At 49.3% G+C, this 25,093-nt stretch overlaps 1 protein-coding gene across 2 annotated transcripts; it reads right to left on the bottom strand.

Annotated features, from left to right (window-relative positions):
- Nucleotides 1–12,771: 12,771 nt before the first annotated feature.
- B9D2 (B9 domain containing 2) lies at nucleotides 12,772–21,638 on the bottom strand. Of its 2 annotated transcripts, none has more exons than XM_033158399.1 (4): nucleotides 21,550–21,638; nucleotides 20,375–20,483; nucleotides 19,727–19,852; nucleotides 12,772–13,650 (listed from the first exon to the last, which is right to left on the bottom strand). In XM_033158399.1, the coding sequence occupies exons 2-4, from the start codon at nucleotides 20,460–20,462 to the stop codon at nucleotides 13,337–13,339; spliced, it is 528 nt and encodes a 175-aa protein (XP_033014290.1). In that variant the 5' UTR covers nucleotides 20,463–20,483; nucleotides 21,550–21,638; the 3' UTR covers nucleotides 12,772–13,336. The 2 variants fall into 2 exon arrangements, with proteins under 2 accessions (XP_033014290.1, XP_033014291.1); XM_033158400.1 differs by lacking the exon at nucleotides 21,550–21,638 and adding an exon at nucleotides 20,852–20,875.
- Between the last annotated feature and the right edge of the window lie 3,455 nt (nucleotides 21,639–25,093).

The following is a 25,093-nucleotide window of genomic DNA, read 5'->3' on the forward strand; positions in this document are numbered from 1 at the left end:
GAGTCTTATTCTATTAATGACTGCGCTGAGCTGCTGTCCTAAGTGCAATACCTTTATCAGGACCACCCAAAACGAAATAAAATAACAGCAAAGTTGTTTTTTTTTAAACACACCACACTGCTCCTGATAATTATTAATAACACTATTTGGCACAGAATCATAGAAATGTAAACTTGGAAGGGAACCCACGGGTCATCCAGTCCAACCCCCTGCAAGGAATCTCGAACTCGCAACCCTGATATTAAGAATCTCATGTTCTGCTGACTGAGCTATCCCAGTTACATGCATTTATACACGCACAACCTCAGCCATCCTTCAACTAACCCTGTCAGGTAGGCCACTGCCACTATTTCCGTATTACTGAGAGAAAAGTGGCTGGCCCAATCTCACCTCGCCAGTTCCTAGCTGAGGTAAAATTTCAACCTCCTCCACCCTTGGCCCACAATGCCACATCCACGGTGTACATTTATAGCACTGTTATACCATGGCAAATTAATCCTGGGAGTTGTAGTTTGCCAAGGCTGCGGAGCATAGTCGGGAGTCCGCTATTCCCCTCGCAGAACTACGGTTCCCCAGAGTTCCCTGGGAAGAGGCATTGATTGTTAAACCGCTCCGGGAATTGTAGCTCTGTGAGGGGGACGGCTCCTCTGGGCAACTACAGTTCCCTGGAGTTCTTTGAGGAAAGCCACGGCTGCTAAAAAGGACACAATAGTGCTTTTTTTGTGTGCATGGTGCAAACGTGGCCTCGGGGTTGCAAATCCCCCGTCGGCCATGAAGCCCACTGAATCGCTGATCCTAGCCTACCTCATAGGGTGGTTGTGAGAGTAAAATGGGACGGGGGTGGGAGTTATTGTTGTTGTTGTTTAGTCATTCAGTGGTGTCCGACTCTTCGTGACCCCATGGACCAGAGCACGCCAGGCACTCCTGTCTTCCACTGCCTCCCGCAGTTTGGTCAAACTCATGCCAGTCGCTTCGAGAACACCGTCCAACCATCTCATCCTCTGTCGTCCCCTTCTCCTTGTGCCCTCCATCTTTCCCAACATCAGGGTCTTTTCCAGGGAGTCTTCTCTTCTCATGAGGAGGCCAAAGTACTGGAGCCTCAGCTTCAGGATCTGTCCTTCCAGTGAGCTCTCAGGGCTCATTTCTTTAAGGATGGATAGGTTTGATCTTCTTGCAGTCCATGGGACTCTCAAGAGTCTCCTCCAGCACCAGAATTGGGGGGCGGGAGAGCCCTCCCTAAATAATAAGAATAAACCAGGAGGAATAAGTTCAGGGACGGAGCTGTAGCGACAGCTCTCAGCCCTTTCCCAAGTTCCACCATATATCCATGGTTCCTTTTTGCGGCTTCGGCCTGTAACTAGATACCAGAGGGCTTCTCATCCTAGCCCTCCTGGGGGGGTTTTGTGTGTGTGTGTGTGTGTGTGTGTAGCCTGACGTTCAAACACGCCACCCCCCGCCATCCCATATTTCCCAATTCAAGACGCCCCACTGCATGCCAAGCAAGCGGACAGTTCCAGCCGTGGCAGCTCCCTGAGCTATTTCGGAGCAGCTGCGTCGGGCAGAGGGGGGCTGGCATTGTATTACGCCCAGGACGAACCCAAGCCACGTTACATGTGGCGAGATCCAATTTTGGGCTGCAGATTCGCGGCGCTTTTGCGGGGCACCGGCTATAAAAGGACAGCTCCTCTCTCTCTGTTTCTCTCTCTCCTCATCCTGGGCCTGCTATTGCCTATTTCTAGCCTGGCCCCGTTTCCTCCCTGCAGGCTCCATCGCTCCTCATTCTCTGGAGATGATGGTCCAGAAACGGAGGAGTCTCCGCTGCAGAATACCTCGGTTGGTTTCGTGCCGCCGCCTTTTGCACTTCTTCCCGGTTTGTCAAAAAAACCGAGAGGCGGCGAGGGCCTGCGTCCGGCTTGCGCATTGCACTGCGCTGCGGAAGTGTCGACATCCTGTCCCGTTCCCGACCTGCTGCTCCGAGAGACACGGAGACGGTGGGGAGAAAAAGCACCTTAAAGTCCAAAGAGAACCTGGGAAAGCGTAGTTAAAAAAAATAAAAAATAAAAAGTTTCCCAAGGGAGAAACAGATTGCAGAGAGAGAAGAGAGGGAAAGCTCAAAAAGGAAAGATCATTTCCGATTTGCATGTGGGGTGAGAGATGGACCTTGGGGCCTGGCCTGGGTCCAGTGGGCCGAGAGGAAGATTTTGAAAGAAGAGTCAACTAAGGCTTCCTTTAAAGCACATTTGAAGTGCATTTCCCCCATCAAAGAATTCTGGGCTTTGAAATTTCCCCTTCACAGAGCTGCAATTCCCAGTAATCCTTAAACTACAAACCCCAGAATTCTTGGGGGGGGGTGCGCTTCGAATGTGCTTTATAGCACGTACACAGCCTGAGTCATTATCCCCGAGGTTTGGGAGGGCAGTTTGGGCTAGTGGTGAGATCAGGAGACGGAAACGGAAGCTTAGCTGCTTTGTTGCGGAGACGGGGGAACCTCGGGCTAAATGTGGCCCTCCGGAAGCCCATAACTCACCACCACCGCACACTGTTGTTCCCCCAGTGTTCGCACCCATTCCTGCATTGCAGGGGGTTGGACTAGATGACTCATGGGGGCCCTTTCCAGCTCTGCGATTCTATGCCACCTCTGGAACCTGGAATGAATCTACAGCCGTCACAATTAGTAGCTTTAGTCTCCCCACGATTTTTATAGTATCCCTTTGTGGTAGCAAATTCAATAGTTCCCAACAGCTACTTTCTGGGAAAGGGAGAATTCCCTGCTTTGGACAAAGGGCTCCATTTTTTCCTGCTTTTTACTCCCCCATGGGGAGAGGCGAGCCTTCAGAAGCAAAATTAAGAAAAAGGAAGTGGCCAGTCAAATTGGGATGCCGTTAAGAGGACCGTCGGAAGAATCACAGAATCGCAGAGTTGGAAGGGAGCACGAGGGTCATCTAGCCCAACCCCCCTGCCAATGCACGAATCCTTTGCCCAACCTGAGACTCGAACTCAGGACCCTGAGATTAAGGGTTTCGTGTTCTACAGACGGAGCTAACCCAGAGAATGGAAATGAATGGAATGGGATGGGATGGAAATGAATACACAGCAGTCTGAGCAGAAAGGTGCTGATCTCCCAGGCTTCCAAGGTAGAAACAGGGACTGGCCTCTGCTCCACGGGGAATGAATTTAATGTCCTGAGGCAAAACGGGAATGGTTTGATGGCAGTACCATGGCGAGGAAATGCCATTCAACGCCGCCATTAGCTTTTCCAAACCTGTGGCTTTGGTGACCCCTGCTGGGCAGAGCCAGAACAGCAACCCTTTTTAAATAATAATTTGACATTTTTTTAAAAAAATATTTTGTATATTTTAATAGTGGACAGCATTTAAAGGGGTCCCTGGGGAAAGAAAATTCTGCCTTCGAAATATTCAGGTCTCTTTACTTGCATTGCCCTGTGTATAATTATTATTATTTTAAAAAAGAAAAGAAATAATGTTTTAAAGTTTAGATCAGGTTTTTAAAAACCATTCACAGCTATTGCCTCTGTTGGAAGTATAATGTAGTTTAAGAAGTAAATCTGAATCTATTGCAAAATATGTTAAGGCTTGCACTTGAGAGATTGTAAAACCAAATTATGACCACTGAAGGCTGCTTTTCCGTATAAAACAAGAGATATGGGGGAAATGATGTAAGGAGGCTTGAAATACATTTCCCAGGGAGAACACTCCATTGAACTCAGTGGGGCTTACTTCTGAGTAGACATGCATAGGAGCAATATATCACGGTCTTAACGAAGGTCGCGTTTTGGTTCTCCCAGTTTCTCATTTTCCCCATCTTAAATACAGTAAGTATCCGTGACAATCTGCAATTAAAAAAAAAAATCCTCGTGAAAATTCATCCGCATTTTTGTACAAATTTATCCTAATAACCATATTTTTGTATATAGTTTTGACTAATATGCACGTTTTTGCAAGCAATTTCCCCCAATATACACATTTTTGCAAGCAAATCCCCCCAATATAGCACAGTTTTGTATGTTATTTTCTCTAGTAAATGCATTTCCAACTACACATTTTACCCCGGTATGTGTATTTTTGAACAGACTACTTGGCCAGCGAACTGCACAGCAAAATTTGGAGAAGAGCAGGTTTTGAAGAACGGCTGTTTCGAATTGTATTGTGAATGTGGTAGGTTCACCTTTAAACGCAAAGGGAACCAAACGTCTCCCCCCCCCCTTAAATTTGTAGGTGATCGGACCCTGGAGAAGTTAGGTCTTGTAGATCATCAGGGGTCACTCGCAGAGCCTAGCAGGGAACTCTTATCCTCTTGTTTCACGCTTCTAAACAGCTGAGCTCTGCAATAGGCTTAAATTATGAATATGTATGAATCCACTAACCAAACATCATGAATATTTACTTTCCATCTCATAGACAAACACTGTTTTTACCCGGCGATTTATGGCCTTTGCTTTCGGAAAGCTCTGGACATTTGCAGCCCAGTTCTGTGCATGTTTACTCAGAAGTAATTCTGACTTCAAAATATGTGTGCATAGGATTATAGCCCTGGGATCCCTTCCAATATCGGTAGACAGAGAGGCGCACGTAATCCTCAGACCGTAGATTCAGAATACCCTCCCAAGGTAGTGCAACGGCTAGAGATTTATTATTATTACTGCTATGCTCTGTTTGACTATTGGATCTTGCTGGGGTTTGAGTTTCCAAAAACCAGAGCGTTGCAGAGCAAGCTTTGGATGACAAGTAGCTGAATGTCAAGGAGGCCGGGGCGTGTGTCTCCAACGAGGTTCTACTCAAGAGTAGGTCTGCTGAACTGAATGAACCTCAGTTAGTCGTGTCCCTAAATTTCAACGAGTCTACTCTGAGTAAGAATAGCATTAGCAAAACCCAATATTATTGCCCGGTGAAATAAATTTTTAAAGTTGTGCAGTGTGATCCTATGTGAAAGCAAGTCCTTTGGCTTACCCACCAATACAGAGTGATAGAATCGTAGTGTTGGAGGGGACCCCCAAGGAGCATCTAGTCCAACCCCCTGTGATGCAGGAATCTCAACTACAGCACCCAAGACAGATGGCCATCCAACCTCTGCTTAAAAACCTCCAATCTATGTTTTGTAGTCTTAGTCCATTAATTAAATCTGTATATATTTGATTATTTTTAAAAGGTATGTTTCTTGATTTTGAAATTTGAAAATCTCAATAGCACTTCGTTTCCCCTCTTTTCACCCCACAACCCCTCTCCACCCAACCCTATACATAACCGGTTGATACCAACATTTATGAAGAAAAAGGAGTGAAGATCACCTTGGTTACAAAACAAAAACATCTCCCCACAGATCCCCACAAGCTTTTGGTGGTTTACATGCACATTCCTTTTTCGGTGTGTACGTGATGGAAGTCCAACCAAGTGTTGGAAAAACCATTGAGTTTATTGTGTTTCCTTCTTTCACGTACTTTGACGGTTAGTTTTTTCCATTAGAATCAAGTCCCAAACGTATACAAACCAGAGTTCGACCAAATTCAAAGATCTTGTAAATTCGAGTATGAGAATATAAATGGTTTCTTACTTGCTTTTATTTGCTTTTAAATAACGCGTGTCTTAAGTCACAGCAGGAATCATCTTTGGAGAGTGCATCGTCCTTCCCCTGCAGTTGTTACAACAAAAACAAAGACATGTATTAAAAGTGATTTTAATGTGCAATTAGTTGGGTTGTATCTGACTAAATCATACTCCAAGTAGAATCTCCGATATGATCTCAAGTAAAGTCTCCGATATGATCTCAAGTCTGCTAATTTCAGTGGGCAGACTCAGACTTAAGTTGGCTATAAAAAAAAACCCCACCAAAAGCTTCTGGAAAATGAATTGTATTTTTGTCGATCAAAATATTATTATTTTTTGCTTGATCAACAGTAAACCTTGCCACTCTTAAGATCACAAGAATTGCCCTGTTGGATCAGACCAGTGGCCCATCTAGTTCGGCATCCTGTTCCCAACCAGATTCCTGTGGGAAAACTGCAAGCAGGATCCGAGCAGAAGAGATCTCCCCCACCCCCCACCCTACGATTCCCGGTGACTGACATTCAGAAGCACCCATCTCTGGCCACAATTTCCTTTTGATTTAATGATCCCGATTATCATCAGCAAAACTGGGCCACTTCACTGCTTACCTCTAGAAAATGATCCGGGGGAGACTCCCACTTTCCCTCTCCCTCCGAGGTGGTCGGGGATCTGTCGGCATCCATCTGTCTTGAGAGACAACGGAGTGTGCCTCCGGGGGTGAAGTCAAACCGTTGTGTGAGCAGCACCAAAGAGACTTCCCTGGGGTGCAAGCCTGGGCAGTGTGTATGGGCTGCCCAGATGACAAGACCCCCCCCCCTCATCCTCGTTGATGTGGTCCAAAAGAAAGCAAGACAGTTGGCACCAGCTGGGCGGCAGGAGTTGCCGGAGAGAGGCATACAAGGCCCACCGTTTTAGGGACTCCACTCTGGATTTGCGTAGGGTTTACTCAAATCAAAAGGAAATTGTGCCAGAGCTGGGTGCTGGACTGGAGGATGGCCCTTGTGGCCTCTTCCAACTCTATGATTCTATGATTCTATTCTACTCCTGAGCCTTTTATTCTCCCGCAAGGCAGCAGAGGTTTAGGATCAGAGTTTTCCTTCTGCTAGATGGGCTCCCTTCCCAGGTGGACGAGCCCCATCTGCCCCACACTTCCCTCGACAGCACGTGCAGAAACACTTTCGGTGTTTTTCCGCTCAATCCACCGGAGTCTGTCTTCACACGCAGGGGGAGACCGTAACACACTGAAACCCATCGGCTACCTTCACCTGGTTTAGCCGGCCAGTCAGACCGTTCCTCGGTTGTGGCCGCTGTCGCCTGCTGACAGGTGAGAGCTGGGTGCAGGATGGGGACCAAAGGGGGACAAACTACCCCAGAAGGAGCACGATGTGTCCCCCACCAGAGGTACTAACCCTCCCCTGACACCCCCTACACTCTGGTTAGGAATCTATCGAAGTCAAATTGGGCCAGCTATCCGAACCCACAGAACCCACAGCTGGTTGCTGCAGAAGGAACGGCAAAGCATTCATCTGCGAAACATTGTGTGGTACACCTTGAACCAACTCACCTTGATGAACCAAGTGGCCCGCTTCTCTGCTCTGTTGAAAGGTTGCCACCTTCCCCCCCCCCAAGAGAGGTTCATGTGCCTTTAAGAACACAACAGGCCAAAAATCTACCAGTATTTGGTCAGTTTCCATTGCTGGCAGAAGCTGTACACATTGAGGGAATCCTACCCTCCAGGGAACTCCGTCTTTGAATGTGAAAAATGGCACAGGGATGGCACCCCGCAGGGCAACCGGCTCCACCTGGGATGTGCACCCCTTGCAGGTTGGTTATGCCATGCAGCTCTGCTGCCCCCCCCTACCCAGCAGCTCCACCCTGCAGGGGCCACACCCAGGTGGTCCCGCCGCTGGCATCCTTCCTGGGTCAGGAGGATGCTGGGAAACGGACATGCTTTCCGGGATCCGGAGCAGGCCGAGGAATCCGGGAAGGTTCTGCAGTTCCTGTACTTTCACCCTCGATTAGGCCGAGCGGAGGCAAGCGCCCCTGGGGAGCCAGCCAGCCAGCTGGCACAGCAAAGCAAGGCAGCCGCTTTGGGGAAGGAGGGCAGTGACCTGGAAGAGGCCTTCCAGGTAGGTGCCGGCCTTCCGCCAAGCCAAGATCTGAAGCAGCCGAGCCAGGAGGCAGCTGCAAAGGCCGCAGAGATGGAAAAGCTCTAGAAAACGGAAACACACACACCAAAAGGTTTGGAGAAACCGATTGCCCAAGGAAAGGCTTTGTGGGGGTCTTCGCCTCTGAATCCAAGCTGCTGGGAATCCCAAGTGGGAAGAGTGATGACGTACCTCCAAGTGTCCCGATTTTCCTGGGACAGTTCCGGAATTACAAAAGCCACCTCGGTTTCTGATTTGATTCTGGAACGCCCCTATTTCCCCTGACCATGCTGTCGCTGCCATGCTCAGGGAGGAATCATAGAGTTGGAAGAGACCACAAGGGCCATCCAGTCCAACCCCCTGCCAAGCAGGAAACACCATCAAAGCATTCCTGACAGGTGGCTGTCAAGCCTCTGCTTAAAGACCTCCAAAGAAGGAGACTCCACCACACTCCTTGGTAGCAAATTCCACTGCCGAACAGCTCTCACTGTCAGGAAGTTCTTCCTAATGTTTAGGTGGAATCTTCTTTCTTGTAGTTTGAATCCATTGCCCCGTGTCCGCTTCTCTGGAGCAACAGAAAACAACCTTTCTCCCTCCTCTAGATGACATCCTTTTATATATTTGAACGTGGCTATCATGTCACCCCTTAACCTTCTCTTCTCCAGGCTAAACATACCCAGCTCCCTAAGCCGTTCCTCATAAGGCATCGTTTCCAGGCCTTTGACCATTTTGGTTGCCCTCCTCTGGACCCGTTCCAGCTTGTCAGTATCCTTCTTGAACTGTGGTGCCCAGAACTGGACACAGTATTCCAGGTGAGGTCTGACCAGAGCGGAATACAGTGGTACTATTACTTCCCTTGATCTAGATGCTATACTCCTATTGATGCAGCCCAGAATTGCATTGGTTTTATTAGCTGCTGCATCACACTGTTGACTCATGTCAAGTTTATGGTCTACCAAGACTCCTAGATCCTTTTCACATGTACTGCTCTCAAGCCAGGTGGCAGCTATGGCTGTGAGTTAGAAATCCTTTTGCCTCTCTGTGGCCGTTGTTGCTGGCCTCCTCCCTCTGGCAGCTCATAGCGTCTGCTGGAGAGCAGGCAAGGAGAAGGAGAGGCCCGTATTCCCTGTGTGGCGCACTGGGAACTGAGGGGCAGGCGGAGGGCCGGGCTGCCCTGGGGGGGAAGAAAGGGGAGCAAAGTAATTATTTGTGTGTGTCCACGTGTAATCTTGCCCCTTTCTAAAATTTATTTATTGGTGTGGGTGTGTGTTTTTCTTCTTGCAAACCTACCAAAGAATAAACTAAAATAAAATCGGGGTTATGGGGTTTTCTCGGGACGGCGAAGGACGTTTGTGTTGTGTCCTACTGGTGTAGTGGTGACAGCACTCTCCCTTCTTCTGTGGCAGCAGGAGCAAAAAAATGGGGGCTCGAGGAGGGTCAGTTTGGTGTGTGTGTGTGAGCAATGTCCCTATTTTCACATGAGGAATGTTGGAGGGCATGCGCTGTTGTGCTCTGTTCCTGCTCGCAGCTTTCCCAGAGAGACATCTTGTTGGCCACTACGAGAACAGGATGCTGGACCAGGTGGGATTTTGGCTTGACCTATCCGGGCTGATGTTATGTCCTTAAAAAACGTGGGAAGACAGGAAAAGGCTGATAAAACGATGAACAGAGCAGGAAGGGAACCAATTCCCTCTCAAAATACATGAGTAGCGGTGATGACAGGAGTTGTAGTGCGGCCCAAGAACATTTGAAGAGTCCTTCTGCATGGATCATGCCAGTGGATCATCAAGTCTAGCATCCCGTTCTCACAGTGTCCAATCAGGTGGGAAACCCAAAAACAAGACCGGAATACATCGGGAAGGCTGCAGGTTCTCCAACCCTAGAACTGAGGGTCGCCCAACGAAAGGTTAGTGATATTTTCAGGGCCAACGAAAAGAAACATGTCTTTACTCGATGTGGAGTACAATTTTTTGGGATACGCTGCCCCAGATGTGTTGAAGGTCACTGGTTTTTAGGGTCCCCTACCCTGGGAGACTGTGGGACGCGGGTGGCGCTGTGGGTTAAACCACAGAGCCTAGGGCTTGCTGATCAGAAGGTCAGCGGTTCGAATCCCCGCGACGGGGTGAGCTCCCGTTGTTCGGTCCCAGCTCCTGCCCACCTAGCAGTTCGAAAGCACGTCAAAAGTGCAAGTAGATAAATAGGTACCGCTCCGGTGGGAAGGTAAACGTCTTTTCCGTGAGCTGCTCTGGTTCGCCAGAAGCGGCTTTGTCATGCTGGCCACATGACCCGGAAGCTGTATGCTGGCTCCCTCGGCCAGTAACGCGAGATGAACGCCACAACCCCAGAGTCGGACACGACTGGACCTAATGGTCGGCGGTCCCTTTACCTTTACCTTTACCCTGGGAGACTAGGTCCAATAATGGTATTAGACATGGCTGCTCTGAGTATCAGGGACTGAGGATAAAGTCTGAGGGATCTAGCCATCATGCCTTGCTCGTATCTCTCAATCTTTAGGCTGCCGCTTTTGAAAGATTCTTGAAGCCCCTCTACACTGGTGTTGGTTTTGCAGGCGAATTCTGCAACATGCCATTGACCCAAGAATAGTGCATTAGTGGTGAACTTCCCCCTAGACCATACACACACATCATTCCACTTGAACAGCTGTTCTGCAATGCTTTCCGAATGGTCTCGCTGCCCAGAGGGGCGTTTTTAGGCTACGGCACAACCAATGCAACACACGCGGAGAACTCGTCGCATGAAAAGTTGCAGGGTTTCAGCTGGAAGCTCCGGGAACATGCAATGATTGGAAACAAAGCAGCGTCTCCATCCTGGGGAAAATTGCAGCCACGAGCACAATTGAAAGTGGGATGATGTGCCACTGACCAGACACCAATGTGAGCACAAAATGTCATGAATGCACAATAAAAAGACCGTCTACAGTAAGGTTACCAAACGTCCCGGGTTCCCGGGGACAGTCCCCGGATTTGCAAATCTGTCCCTGGGCAAATTCCGTCCCCGGAATGTCCCCAGATTTGCAAATCTGTCCCCGGGAAACATGGCAGCGGCAGCCTCAGCAGCCCAGAGTCCCCATATGATGTGTCTTGTGCGCAACACATCATATGAGGACTTCCAGTGAGGAAAAATGGGGGGCGCCACAGCAGCAAGCAGCTCCTGAAGCTAGCCAGAGCCAACTGTGCTACCAGGCTGGCTCCGGGCTGCTGACTGCTGCTGCTGCTGCCACTGCTGAAGCGGAACCGGGGACGTCCGGCGGTACAGATCTCCTGCCCCCTTTGTTTTGACTGATGGGGGAGGCTCAGGAGTTGTGGGCGGGCGGCCATTGCCCAGTTTTTTTTAAAAAAAACTCTGCGCATTTATGTTTCACAGGGTGCGAAAGAAGAGATTTGCACCTTGCCTGGCAGAGACCATGTGCCTTGTGCCACTCCTGGGCAACGCCCACCCGCCCGCGACTCCTGAGCCTCCCCCGATCTGTCAAAAAGGGGGGGGAAGGGGGCAGGAGATTGGGGGACGCTCAGAAGTCACAGGCGGGTGGTGCGCCGTTGCGAAAGGGCTTTGCACCTTTATACAATATGCATGTGTGCTTGGGCACAGGGTCTTTTGCCTCACCATCCCCCTACTACTAGCTCCCTGTTGCTACTTAGCTTCAAAAAATAAAAATAAAAATAAAAATTGTCCCCGGATTCATTGGAAAAAAACCCTGGTAACCATAGACAACAAGGCAATTCTTAAATTCAGTGGTTGAAGCTGGAGTTTCTTGCTGTGAGCTCAGCTCTACTCCCCCAATTTCTCTTATACATCTCCCCATTCTGAGCACCAAGCTGACACTTGATGCCAAGGATTTTTCCAGGCGTAATCCATGGTGGGGGATCACGGTTGTGTACCGTAATTTTAAGGAAAGGGGACTGTGGAATTGCTGGTCGCTGCTAGATGATACACATGCAAAGCGGAGAGAGGGGTCTGGTGCGTTTTTTGGAAAGAATCAACGCAGCGAAAGAGGCCGCGTTCCTCTGCCGGCCACAGGGAAGGTGAGCCCCCCCCCTCTCCCCCAAAACTACTTGCAGGTGGCTTTAATCCGAAACTTCCTTCTGACCAGGCATTCCTGCCTCCTCTTACAGCCAGCACTCCAGCTGAGGCAGGAATGGCAACTGGAGCCAGAACAAAGGCCTGCTATTTTTACATCCACAGCTTTGCAAATACCTGTCAGATGGACCAAGTGCGGGAACCACAGCCAGGGCAGCATGGCGGCTCCATCGCTCACTGGAAGAACTAGGCATTGTGGGAAATCAAAATGGCGGCTACCAGGCCCAACTGGCTGGTGCAGATTCATAGCTGCCAACCTTCCTTTTCTTTTGCATTGGGAAACGGCGCTGGAATAAGGGAATTTCCCGCAAAAAAGGGGAAAGTTGACAGCTATGTTTAGCCCGCCATGGTGGGGAAAGGGCTCTTTGCTGAAAGTCTTGTCAGATGTGGGGGGGGGGGTCAGCTATCCCACCCTGAAGCACCAATTGCCCCTGTTTTTCTCAGGCAGAGCTTTACCCCAGAGGTATTGGAAGGAAACGATTTAAAATTATGGATTAGTGATTATGGTAGATAGATAAAAGAGGATTTACTCTGCCTTATTTTGTGGATAGGCTGCAGCAATATATTAAAGTCTTAGCAGAAACTGGTGCTTGTACAGTCAATGTGCAGGGAGAAGGGATGAAATATTATTTTAATATCATTACTTTTAATTTGATTGAATATTGAAATGAAAGTTGGGAAAGGTAATGTACTCAGAGCAGCGATGAATGGAGGAAAAAGGAATGAACATCTGGGGGTGCGAAGTCAGCTTTTACATTTGTATTAAATGTGGTGACAATTTGTTTAAAATGATGGGAAATCAATTTTAAAAACTGGCCAAAAAAGAGCACCTATTGTACCGCCTAACTCTGCTTTGTGCCCAGATGAGGCCGACTACGATGTCATGTTTGTGCAGTTGGGATAGCCACCCGGCCACCAGGGTGCCAAGTTCTCGTTCCCACAAGCACTACGCAAAGCCTTGTGGATGAAAAAAAAGAAAACCATTTAATGCAAACGGGGAAAAGAATAGCCTTTATAGAAATAAACAGAGGTAGGGTGAGAGATGTTGTACATTGCCAGCGATTCAGGAGCAGTGGGAACAGAGGTCCTGTCTGCGATATGGGCAAACTCCTCCATACAAAAGAATCCTACCGGGAAAGAAATTTTACAGCACCCCCAAAAAAGGGGTCGCAACGCATCTTGCTTGCGAGGTGCTCCGCTTAGACGAGGATCCGTGAGATCTGCCGCCTGATCCACCCGGGCTAAGTGCCAACCGTTCCATCCTCTTTCCTCTCCCCCAACTGGAGATGCCAAACTCGGGACGTTTGGCTCGTAGGTTCGACACTTTGGCTGCTGGTGGAATGGAGCTGCCCTTCTCTCAAGCAGGGAGAGGGCACTGCCCCACATCAGCCCATGCCGCTGCCAACTGACCCACCCTGAAGCAGATCTTCCCCTGCAGAAGTCTTCCCTTCCCAAGCGGCGAGGGTCCCTGTCTTTGGGACGAGGGGAAGGAGCCGTTAACGGCGGCAAGTTGCCGTGGTGAGGAGGACCTCAGCACTCGACGCCGTAGCGGTCGAAGTTCCGGAGGATGACGGCCAGTTGGAGGTGGACGGTGCCCATGGCGCAGGTCTGCAGGCGGTAGCGGTCGGCCCCCGTGTAGATCAGGTCGGTGTTGAGCAGCTGGGGGCCCCCTCCCACAAAGAGCTGGGAGAGCTGCTCCTGCCACGAGCCCAGGGGGCGCCAGGTGACACAGTCCAGCTGGTGGGAGCCAGGGGTGGAAGGCACGTGGCAGAAGCCGTACCCGTACAGCTCCGTGCGCCCAAAGGAGTCCTGGTGCCACACCTGGACGTGCAGCTTGGGCCAGCCTGGCAGGAAAAAAAGGAGAAAGGTTTCGTTTCTCTACGCAGCCACGGCGGCCCGAATGGTATATGCACCAGAAAAGGAGGGAAGGGAGCGGAACCAACGAAGGAGCGGCGGCAGACGAAAATGGTGGAAGGTGAAGAATCGCCGAGCTTAACTAGCAGAACAGGAGACCCAGAGGAAAGGGTATTTAAGGAAGATTGGGAAATGTTTGTAAAATACTCAAAGAATCATTGCAAACAGGTTAGGGCATTAGCAGGATTGGAGTAAATTCAGCGGTAAAAATTGTGTTGAGATAAAATGAGAAAGGGGAAATACAGAGTACCGTATTTTTCCGTGTATAACACACACACACACACACACATACACCCATGTATCAGACAACCCCAATTTTGGGGGGACTCCTAATTGAGGAAATTGGTGACATCAGCGAAGCCACCAATTGCCCGTCCCACCTCTACACCTTTGTATATTTTCCCTGCCTCCTGGTGACCCTTACAACAGCTTGGAAGGGATTACACGGATATAACATTCCTGCCCCCTCTGGGGGGCAGAGAGAACAGTAGCTTTTCTCAGGCTGCCCAGCAAGTTCCCGGCCAAGTCGAGATTTGAATCAGAAGCTTCCCGGATCGCGATCCCAGCCACCCTGCTACACCGGGTTCGGGAACAAGGTTGCAGCATCAGGCAGAGGTCATAGCTAGCACTCCTTAGAAACAAAAAGAGCTCCACCTCCGGAGATGGAAGTTCTGTGCTATATTTTCTGTAATCTTAGGGTTGGAGTCTACCATTAAAACTGAAACCTAAAATTCATCCGAGCTCCCCGAGCATTAAGGAAGTATCACGGAGTTAAATTGGCATCTTATCTCCCTATGAAAATTACAACGTAGAGGAATGGCATTTCTCAAGTTTCAACTGAACCATTTTTGCAAGGACGTTACAGAATGGTCTGTCTGAATTAAGGGAATTCAGGCAGGTTGATTGTTATTTAATGCAAAGAATAGTTAATTTATCAGGGTGTTTCTTTCTTAATAGCATCTATGCACACAGATTGTGGAGGGAATACCACACTATTTCTGCCACAGCAAAAACAGAATCTTTAAAGGTATGTGTGCTTGAGTGTTTGTGTGTGTACGGCATCAACATTTGAGGACCAGGGTCCCATTCACAGAGACGCATGAAGACTTCTCAGTCGACAGATATATAAATGGAGAAAAGTAAGTCTGGAACATTGGGGCCCCAAAGGACATGAACATCGGGAGGCCTGTCGCATTGCTACGCAGTGCCCAAATGTATATGAGACAAGGCCAGAGTGACAAAGCCATAACCAGAGTGAGTGTGGCACTTCACCGCAGAATAGAATAGCTTGATCTAAAAGGACAGGCCTCTGCCCCAAGGAGCTTGCAAACCACAACACTGAATACTTGGACATGGGGGGGGGGTAAGATTCTGACACTCCTCTCGTGGATGGGGAACTGTTTTAAGAAACAGGAAGCAGAGAGCAGGGGGGAAATGGACAGTTCTCATGATGGAAGGATATAGAACGAGGAGTCCTGCAAGGATCAGCATCAGGACTTGTGCTTTCAGACGATCTAAAGTTGGGGGTGGCAGTGAGGTGGCCATCGATATTAAATCATTCACAGTAGTTTAAACGAGAGATCGTGAAGAGGTCCAAAATGACTTCTCCAAACTCAGGGCTTATTCACCCACACTTTTCCTCCTCTTTTCAGGCACAGTCCGCAATTTAAAGCTCTATATATGAACACATTCTTCCCCCTTTCACTCCAGAGCTTTCCCTGTGAAAACCCGCTCTTTAAAGCTCAATCAGAGCAAACGGCCATCCGTGGGGAACCCAAATGGATGTTTGCTCCGATGGAGCACTGAAGATTGGGAAACTCTGGTGTATCTGACTAGGCACTGTGGAGAAAAGGATGCTGGCTTAGATGGGCCGCTGACCTGATCTGGCAGGTTCTTAAGAATTCAGTGTGCAGATAACAATGCTGACTTACCATAAAGAGCTGCTTGGCGGCGTCTGTGAAGTGACATGAGCTTGCAGAAAGCAATCAACTGAAGCTAAATATTAAGGTTATTATTATTAAGTCGGAGTCTGGCTCCTCCAAGCACTCCTCTGGCTCCATCCTCCTTCTCTCGCTCTCTCCTGCTCCCGCCACCATCTCCCCCTGTCAATTCGGAGCTTGTATTTCAACATTAGCTAAGGTCTGGCTGGCCGGGGTGGTGGGGTGGTGGGGTTGTGTGCGTGTGTGTTTTATCTCTTCGCCTGAGCACTGTGTTTCCAGCAATAAAGGGAACTGGGGAGGCATGATTTATTAATTATTTGGAGTCTCCTCAGCCGGGAAGAAAAGGAAGCAGCAGGAGACTTTCGGCAGCTTTTCCGCATCAATCCATTCCTCCTCCGTTCCCCCGCCGCCGCCCTCTTGGCCTTTCCTTGCCCCCACCTTTCCGGTCCAGCTCAGCTCAGCTGAAGCGGAGCCTAGAAAAGGCAACATAGAGAAGCCCACGCAAAGCAAACCGGCTTTGCAGCACGCACAAAAAAAAGCCGACCTCTCCGACAGTTAATCCCCTGCCATTCCGAACGGCTTCCCTTCACTGGCTGGCTTCCGAGCTCTTTTGTCTGGCGGCTCGTTTACCGTAGACACGGATTAATTTCCTTTCAGGTAGCCAATTACATCGAATGCATTCTTGGAGGGGGTGGGGAGGGAAGCAAGGGGTGAAAATATAAAAATAAACCGAGCCCAAAAGCATTGCCGCCACACACACACACACACCACCCCGGCACCCTCCGCTGCTGGGAATTCCAGAAGTCAAAAGCAGGCATCAAGGCCTCCCCTCAATTGTCCCACGTTAAGAGGGGAACTGGTACCCCAAAGCCACCAGATCTAGGGGGCTTCTGTTGAAAACAGAAGGCTGGGCTGAAGACTCCAAGTTCCAAGGGGAAATGTCGTGGGCTGGTTGGATGCAGAGGAACAGTGAGAGGAACCAGCTCAGGAATCACCAAGGGAAGAAAACTCAGAGCTCAGGGATTGGTGGTTGAAGAGCAAGAATGGTCAGAGGGAGGAGGAGGTGTCAGAAGCTGAAGGGGTAACAGGGTTTAGTGAGCTGGGAGAGTCCGTGGCAGACAGCAGTCCAGAATCCCTCTCCTGCTGCAACAAGCTCCCCGCCCCCTTGCCTCCCAGAACCAGGAGAGGCATGAAGAGAGCAGAGGGGAAGTTGGATCCACGCAGGCGCCGTCTCCGATTGCTTGGGGGAAACCCTGGAGAGGAGGGGGACTTAGGCAGTCGTGGGGACCTTCAGTCTCAGCAACTGCTTCATGGGAGCAAAACCTGCCAGAGATCGAGTTGCTGTGCTCACTAGGCCTGACGCTCCTGCGCAGATCCTGTTTTTGCTAAGAAAGAGTTACATCCAAGTTGCTCAGTGCAGTTGACTGCTGGCTCGCTCCTGTCAGGCAGGTTCATAACGAGAGGCGAGACACAGTGCTTGATTTGAGCCAGATTGTGCAATTTGCTTAAACACCCCTCTGCATTTCATGGTTGGAGAGAATGGGGGCCTCTGAGTCTATACAGAGTACCTTTCCTCAACCACTGAGCAACTGCTGGGGACAAGGAACCATTTCAAGCCAAGGGCCCGCACTCTCTTCTGAGCAACTTCCAAGGGGCCAGTGGTGGGTGGAGCCAGAGGCAACAGTGGGAGGAGCAACAGATGCAAATGAAGCCTTTGTGCACTAGGCTAGCTGCAACACACAGCCCTCTCTGTCCTCCGTCCCGAGCCACTGAGTTCTTGCAGGAATACAGACAAGTGGGGATGCAGAGAATTCTCCACCATAAATCCCCAGCCCCACCTTTCAAGCCAGAATCCCCTGAAGAGAGAGGGCTTTCTGAAGGCGACGGCTCTACAATGCAACTAGCTGGGGTCCACTGGTAGGGTGGAAGGCAGGGAGGTGAACAGCAGGTGGCGCCAGAGGCAACGAAAGGCAGAGCCAACTACCTATTTGCCTCTATCCTCCTCCACCCTGCTGAGTTGTACAACAGCAAAACTGAGGATGCGGAAGCAGACAGGCAGTTAGTGATCTCTCCGCACACACCTGCTCTTAAATCCCCCTATCTGTTGTTTTCTGAGATCCCCAGACTGGATTTATCTCAGGAGACAGGCAGGGTAAGGCTGGATGAGGGCAGATGGAGCCCCATTTGCCCTAATAGACATTGCCTCAATGCCAATTTTTGCTTGGACTTGGGCCAAAGTCCCAATGGGGAAGACAGGAGATCAGGCTGGTTGGGGGCGAGTGGATGGGTTCAGGAGCCTCCGTAAGTGGGGCAGATTCTTGGCCTGCAAGGTATGTGTTATGAAGCGTCATTCACACTGACAGAGCCAGGATCTGGGGCAACGTAGCCAGCTAAATTCCTGGCGAAGGCTGGCCGGCAGCCACACTGCAGATCTGTAGCACCGGTTATAAGATGCGGCTTAGCTATTTAGTTGTTCAGTGGGTTGCCTTTTAAATTGGCTAAATTGCCACCCAGGAAGAGTGCTCATACTCACATCTCCCAAAAGCGACTGTTCAGTTTTTGAAGATTTCGCCCTTATTATCCAAAAGGTTTTAGTTTAGAATGACATTGCTCGTGCTGCAGGGGCCGATGGGGCTTGTCGACCTGGGAAGGGAGCGCATCTCGGAGAAGGAAAACTGATTCCAAACCTCTGCTGCCTTGCAGAATATCTTGGGGAGAAGAAAAGCCTAAGGCGTAAACCCTACACAAATGCAGAGTGGAGTCCCTAAGACGGATGGATGGCTCCTTCCGGCAGCTCCTGCAGCCCAGCTGGTGCCAAACGTCATGCTCTGCTTTCCTTTGGACCACATCAGTGAGGCTGAGAAAGGAGATCTTGTCCTTTGGGCAGCCCAGGACCTCCAGACACACTGCCCAGGCTTGCACCCCGGGGAGGCCACTTCAGTGCTGCTAACACTGTCAGCAAGTCAAGTGTTCTGCTTTGCCTGCTCAAGCCACCAAGGTCACGCAGAAATCTGGGACCTCTACAAGACTGATTTATTTCTTTTTTCTGCATCTATTCTGCAATATGTTATTGATGCAATTACATCTACGCTGCAGCACCCAGCAATCATTCTGCTTTATTAGATTGCAGGTATGGAGGCAGTGAGAGATTTCACTTTCTTGGGCTCCATGATCACTGCAGATGGTGACAGCAGTCACGAAATTAGAAGACGCCTGCTTCTTGGGAGAAAAGCAATGACAAACCTAGACAGCATCTTAAAAAGCAAAGACATCACCTTGCCGACAAAGGTCCGTATAGTTAAAGTTATACTGGTTATATAGTTATACTGGTTTCCCCAGTAGTAATGTACGGAGGTGAGAGCTGGACCATAAAGAAGGCTGATCACCGAAGAATTGATGCTTTTGAATTATGGTGCTGGAGGAGACTCTTGAGAGTCCCATGGACTGCAAGAAGATCAAACCTATCCATTCTTAAAGAAATCAGCCCTGAGTGCTCACTGGAAGGACAGATCCTGAAGTTGAGGCTCCAGTACTTTGGCCACCTCATGAGAAGAGAAGATTCCCTAGAAAAGACCCTGATGTTGGGAAAGATGGAGGGCACAAGGAGAAGGGGACGACAGAGGATGAGATGGGTGGACAGTGTTCTCGAAGCTACTAACATGAGTTTGGCCAAACTGCGAGAGGCAGTGAAGGATAGGCGTGCCTGGCGTGCTCTGGTCCATGGGGTCACGAAGAGTCGGACACGACTGAACGACTGAACAACAACATGTGAGGCCTAGGTGAGGTGGGGGGGTGGGACATATGCCCTGATGGCCTAGCTAGCTTCCACTGCATAACCAGGACGCTACCAAAGAAAATGGCCCTCTGCGGATCAGTAACCGCAGCCAGCTCAAAACATTAGCAAGCTGTCACTGGGTGATTTGCCTGCAATGTGTTATGTGTTTCCCTGTCCAGCTGCAGCTGTGTCTTGCAACACACGCAAAAATATTACTTAAAAGGATCTCATGTTTTTAACGTGGCAATAGCCAAGAATTGTGGAGGAGGAGAAGCTACTGATATCTCTTACCCTGCAAGCCTTTGGTGGCAAAGTGGACGTCAATGGGGTGGGACCAATAAGCCACATCATTCAGCTGGGGGTGGTCGACTTGGGTTTGCCCTTCCCGGAATCCCGACAGCAACTTCCAGGCACCACCTGGGAGGAGGAGAAAACCCAGATGTCTCAGTTATGAATAGACAAAGCTCTGTCTCACGTATCAAGTCTAAAGATGCGGGGGTGGGGTGGGGGGGGTGGAATGCGGCAGGGGAACTGACTTCCTCTCACCTCCCCCTTTAGCAGTGTCACTTAAATAACGCAGATGGAGTTTAGAGAGAAGAGAAGCTTGATAACACTTGACGAAGCAAACTGAACAAGAACAGCGTATAAATCTGAGGAGAAATTCAACCGAGAGGCTTTTTGTCTTTCTTAGCTCAGGCCTTCCACACAGCAGGAAAACACACAACTAAACATACAGAGGAAAACTCCCTTGGAACTACGCAGCCAATAATAGCTGGAGCTACCTCGGCAAAGATCCTGCTCCTCTGATTGGTCGCTAAGCAACACCACCACCCCTTGCTGGCTGACTTTAACGGGAACAGAATTAACCCATAAATCACACGCTGAATTATCTCTGCCTTCCCCTTTCCTGTGATCTCCGGAGCATAATGCTCCACCAACCTGTGTGAATCCCCCATTTGCAAAAAAGGCTGCTGCTAGGAAATCCGCTGGCTCCCACGATCTGACCAATGACGTGCACTTCAGCCATGGGCCTGCAGTAGGAAAGGACCTTGAAGAGAATGGAGACACCCAGTCAAAGCCCATCATATTCCAGACCACTTCTGAGATTTCAAGCGTGTTTTAAGGTTACCTTGGTGGTATTGAGGGCTGGAAACTTGGCTCGAAAGACAAAAGCAAAGTTCTCCAGATTCTGAATTCTGCATTTGCTGCTGCATTTCAGACTTTTCCTTCTCCTCCCATACTCCCAATAAGGAGCATCCCTTCTCCTATACTACACAGATGAAAATCTGTGCTGGGGTTTTGCAATCTCACTTTTTCTCCAGGTCAGGGCAACCCCTCTGCGACTGATTCAGACTGCTGTTGCTGAAGTAAAATATCTCGCTCCTGTCACCCCCAACCTCTCAAGTATTTACTTACTCCTTGCTTGAACTATTGAAATCTAGATTTTTTTACCTAGAATGATTGACGTATTGCTTCCCTAAGGCTATATGTTTGTGTTGTTAGGTGTATCTATTAATAAAAACAGAAATGAGACTCAAGTTACTCCTGTATGACCAATTACTACCATGCAAAACCTGAACTGAGCATTCCCACAACATTTCCAGGTGTAACTTTCCTTGTTGGAACTCCTTTTTCAATACACCTAAGGTGGGGGGGGGGTTCGGGGGTCGTCAGAGAAGTCTGCATCTGAAGATAGCAAAACAAGATGTGGGGTTGTAAACTGGGTTGGGGGGGGGAATGAAATGCAATGAAAGTACAGGCTGCGATGGTAATTAAATGATTAAACAGTGACCTTCCAAGGAATACCGGTGACACGAAGGACCTATCATTGGTAAGCAAAGGCAGCGAGATTATTATTATTATTAAAATCCTTTGTCTCCATACAATCCCCAAGTCACTTGCAAAGTTGGGAGTTCGATTTTTAGCATCGACCCTTGCGGTCCAAGGTTGCACATACGCCACCCGCCCTCAGTTTTCACGTGTTCTGTTTGAATCAAGAGGGAGAAAGGGAGGTGGCTGATACGTCACCCTTTCACACGTGCAAAAGACACGCGACTCCTCCGTGTGTCCCCCTCCCCCGGCGCACGCATACTGCACGCCACGCGCTCCGTTACCTGCCAGCCTCGCGAATTCCTCAGAACTCCCCCCCGCCCCCGCCGGCGTCTCACTACCGTCCTGCCCTCACGGTTTCTGGTCCGCGGTTGCCGCAGCAACTGGGAAGCCACGCCCAGGGTGGGGCTCTGATTGGCTAGTTGGGGGAAAGCCCCGCCAATCCAAGGGGAAAGGGGAAGAAGGGTTGTGGCGCCGCCATCTTGAGCGAGGCAACATAAACAACAAAACCCCGCCATCTTGGACATAGAGATAGGAAAACGTTAAGAGTCGCACAGGGTCGCAATTTCTGTCTATAATCAGTTTTCTGGACAAGGGCGGTTTCCGATTTTTTAGCTGAAGTTTTTGGTTGTGCCACTGTGTTTTTGTTTAAGATTATCTTAAACAGTTGCTTTATTGGATAACTGAGGGCAAGGAAGCAGCTGTGATTCAAAGAGCCATGTTGAGTGTGTCACAGGGAAACTTCCCTAGGAAAAGGGTTGGGTTTCCGCTTCTCCCATATGCCGCCATCTTGTGTGGGTCCTAGAGAGCCGTCGCAGTGCGGCCATCTTGGGAAGGTCGTTCTTTCCTTGTTGCCTAGGCAACGGAATTGGTTCTGGGCGAGAGTTGGGTTCAAATGCTAGTTCGGACGCTGAGTCCTTGCGCGGCCTGGAGACAAATGAGCCCTAGCTGCCTTGTGAAAAATGGAATATTAGCTTGGTTTACTACCTTCCCCTGTTTTGGCAGAAGCTGAACTAACGCAGCTTTTCATATTAAATTTCATGGTACACCCCTTAGACTTCTGCTTTTATTTCCTTCGTTTTTTATTTATTTTTATTAATTTTCCAAATTATTACAAATCAAACCAAATTACTTCAGCTTCTTTTGCAATTGCTAAAGGCAGAGGAACTCTGCCACATGAAAATCAATAGGTTTAGTTTCAATAAATAAAAAGGTAATGATGCTGTTGCCATGATGTGAAATTAGGCACATTTTTTTGTACATTGCGTGGGCTGCTCAGAGAGAAGTCGAGACAGCATGAGCAACCTACTTCCAAACCTACCTCCACTTCAAATTACATTTCAGACACCTAGAGACAGTATATTTTTCAGTGTATCCCATATGCAAAGCTAGCTTCTCACTGCTTTTGTGCCTATTTGTAAACCGAAGCTCCCGTTATCCAAAAATAATGCATTTGCAGGAAATCATTAAGTGAGCATTTGCATATTGAGTCAACAGTTTCCATCCATGCCTATGGAAAATTTTCTAATGCGTTCCCAACCATGAGTTGTTGTTGTTCAGTCGTTCAGTCGTGTCCAACTCTTCGTGACCCCATGGACCAGAGCACGCCAGGCACCCCTATCCTTCACTGCCTCCCGCAGTTTGGCCAAACTCATGTTAGAAGCCCAACCATGAGACTTTGACCCTAAGATGGGGGGGGGTGCAGGAAAAAACCCCTGAAACCTTGCAAAAGGCAAACAAAGAAGGAGGAAATGCTCTCTTATTTTTTAAAAAAACCTTTGCTTCCATGCACAAGAAGGCGGTTCTCATGGAACCCGGTTCTCATGGACCCCGAGATTTGCAGGAGTACAAAATATATTTAGGAGGACTCTAAGAAGGGGGAAACTGCCCCAAGAAGACTTTGCATACTGAGTGGCCATAGAACCTAAAGATCTGCTACAGCGGCATAGGAAGCCTCTTTGCCACCCGGGGCGGTGGTGTGGGCATGCCTAGTGGATCCGGTCGGCGCTGCTGCGAGCCGGCGAGCGAGCGGCAGGTCGGGCAGCCCCACAACCTGCTGCTCACTCGCTGGCTCGCCGCGGGAGCAGCAGTGCCAATCGGATGCACTATGCATGGCAGCCCCATGCATGGCATGCATGGCAGCCCCATGACCCGCCGCTCGTGGGGCTGCCCAGTCCGGACAGGGTGCCAGGTGGAGGGGGAGGGGCCAGGGAGTGCCACCCCCCTCCCCTGGAACCCGGGGCGCAGTGCCCCCTATGCCCTTCCCTTCCTACCCCACTGATCTGCTACATGGGAAATACTTGAAATGTATTCCCAGTATTCTGGGAAAGGGCATGGCTGGCTCCAATCCTGACATAAGAACATAAAAATAGCCCAGGACAAAGTCCCATCTAGTCCAGCATCCTGTTCTCACAGTGGCTGACCAGATACCTGCAAGCCAGACTTGAATACAAAAACACTCTCCCCTCTTATGGTTTCCAGCGGCTGGTATTCAGAGCCATTCACTGCCTCCGACAGTGGAGGAAGAGAACAGCCTTTATGGGCTTGTAGGCAGTGATGTTTTCCTCCATGAATTTTTCCAGTCTTTCTTTGAAGCCATCCAAGTTGGCGGCTATCCCGAGATAAAAGCTTTTCTCTACCTACCTACCTACACAACATGCACAATTTTTACGCATTTCTACAATGTCACCTCTTTCTTGCTTTTTCACTAACATAATCCCCACCCCACCCCAAATGCTGTAACCTATCATCATAGGGATGTTGCTCAAGCCCCTTGATCATTTGGGGGTTTTTTTGTTTTGTTTTTTCTGAACAGCAGAACTTCATACTGCAATACTTTGCTGCCGCAGTTCTCACTTTCCTCAACATATATTGCTGGAACTGAAAGGGGTTGGGGATCACTTTGTTATATAGGAATGTTTTGGGGTATATACTGCATCAAGAACATAAATTGATAAGTTTGTGCAAATGGATACGGTACCTGTTAAAAGAGCAGGAAACAGAAATGTCATTGGAGCATGTGAAAAAGACTCTCTGAACTGGAGAGATAACTTGCCATTTCTCCTGTGTTCTCCTTTTCATCACAAAGTACAACACCTAAAATTAATTAATCAGAACATCCCACAAGGAGAGACTATAATGATGTTTGCAGAAGGTTTAGGAAAGGTCAAACTGTCTGCGATATAAACCTGAACCTGTCCTTAGATTAAATTGCTGATCGCAAGGCTGCCATTCCCAATCAGAAGCGATGCCAACGCTTGGCACGGGAGTTGATTGAATCGGAAGGGGAATTTGGCCAGCTTCCCAACCCAATCCGTGTTTGCCCTGGGGATGTGAGAAATGGCCTGCAAGGGGCAAGATGTCTCACCTCACGGGCAATGAGATTGTAAAACAGACCAGCAGATTCTCGACCCTTGACCAGGGGGTTGTTATCTGTTGTCTTGCAGCGGTTCCTGAGATCCCACTTGTGCCGTAATGCACATTGTGGGGCTGCCAGTGTGATGTTGTAATATCCAGCTGGGACCTGGGAGACCAGGGTTCAAATCCCCACTCAGACATGAAGCCCACTGAGTGACCCCAGGCCGATCAAGATGGCTGCTCACGCACCATACATTTAAAGCACATTGGTTGCCCCAAAGAATTCTGGGATCTGCAGTTTACCCGTCAGAGAGCTACAGCTCCCAGCACCCTTAACAAACTACAGTCCATACACATCTTTGTGAGATGTTGTGTGCTTTAAACACATGGTGTGTATGCAGCTTTTTTCTCAACCAAACCTACCTCATAAGGTTGTTGTGAGGATAAAATAGGGAGTGGAGAAGCCCCCAC

The sequence above is a fragment of the Lacerta agilis genome, chromosome 8 (assembly GCF_009819535.1).
Source record: "Lacerta agilis isolate rLacAgi1 chromosome 8, rLacAgi1.pri, whole genome shotgun sequence".
NCBI lineage: Eukaryota > Metazoa > Chordata > Lepidosauria > Squamata > Lacertidae > Lacerta > Lacerta agilis.

Coding starts and splice junctions, on each gene's coding strand:
- B9D2 (XM_033158399.1), bottom strand. CDS start 20,462: ATGGCTGAAGTGCACGTCATTGGTCAGATCGTGGGAGCCAGCGGATTT. Junction 19,853..20,374: donor CAAATGGGGGATTCACACAG/GTTGGTGGAGCA, acceptor TCCTCCTCCCAG/GTGGTGCCTGGAAGTTGCTG. Junction 13,651..19,726: donor TGCCACCAAAGGCTTGCAGG/GTAAGAGATATC, acceptor TTTTCCTGCCAG/GCTGGCCCAAGCTGCACGTC.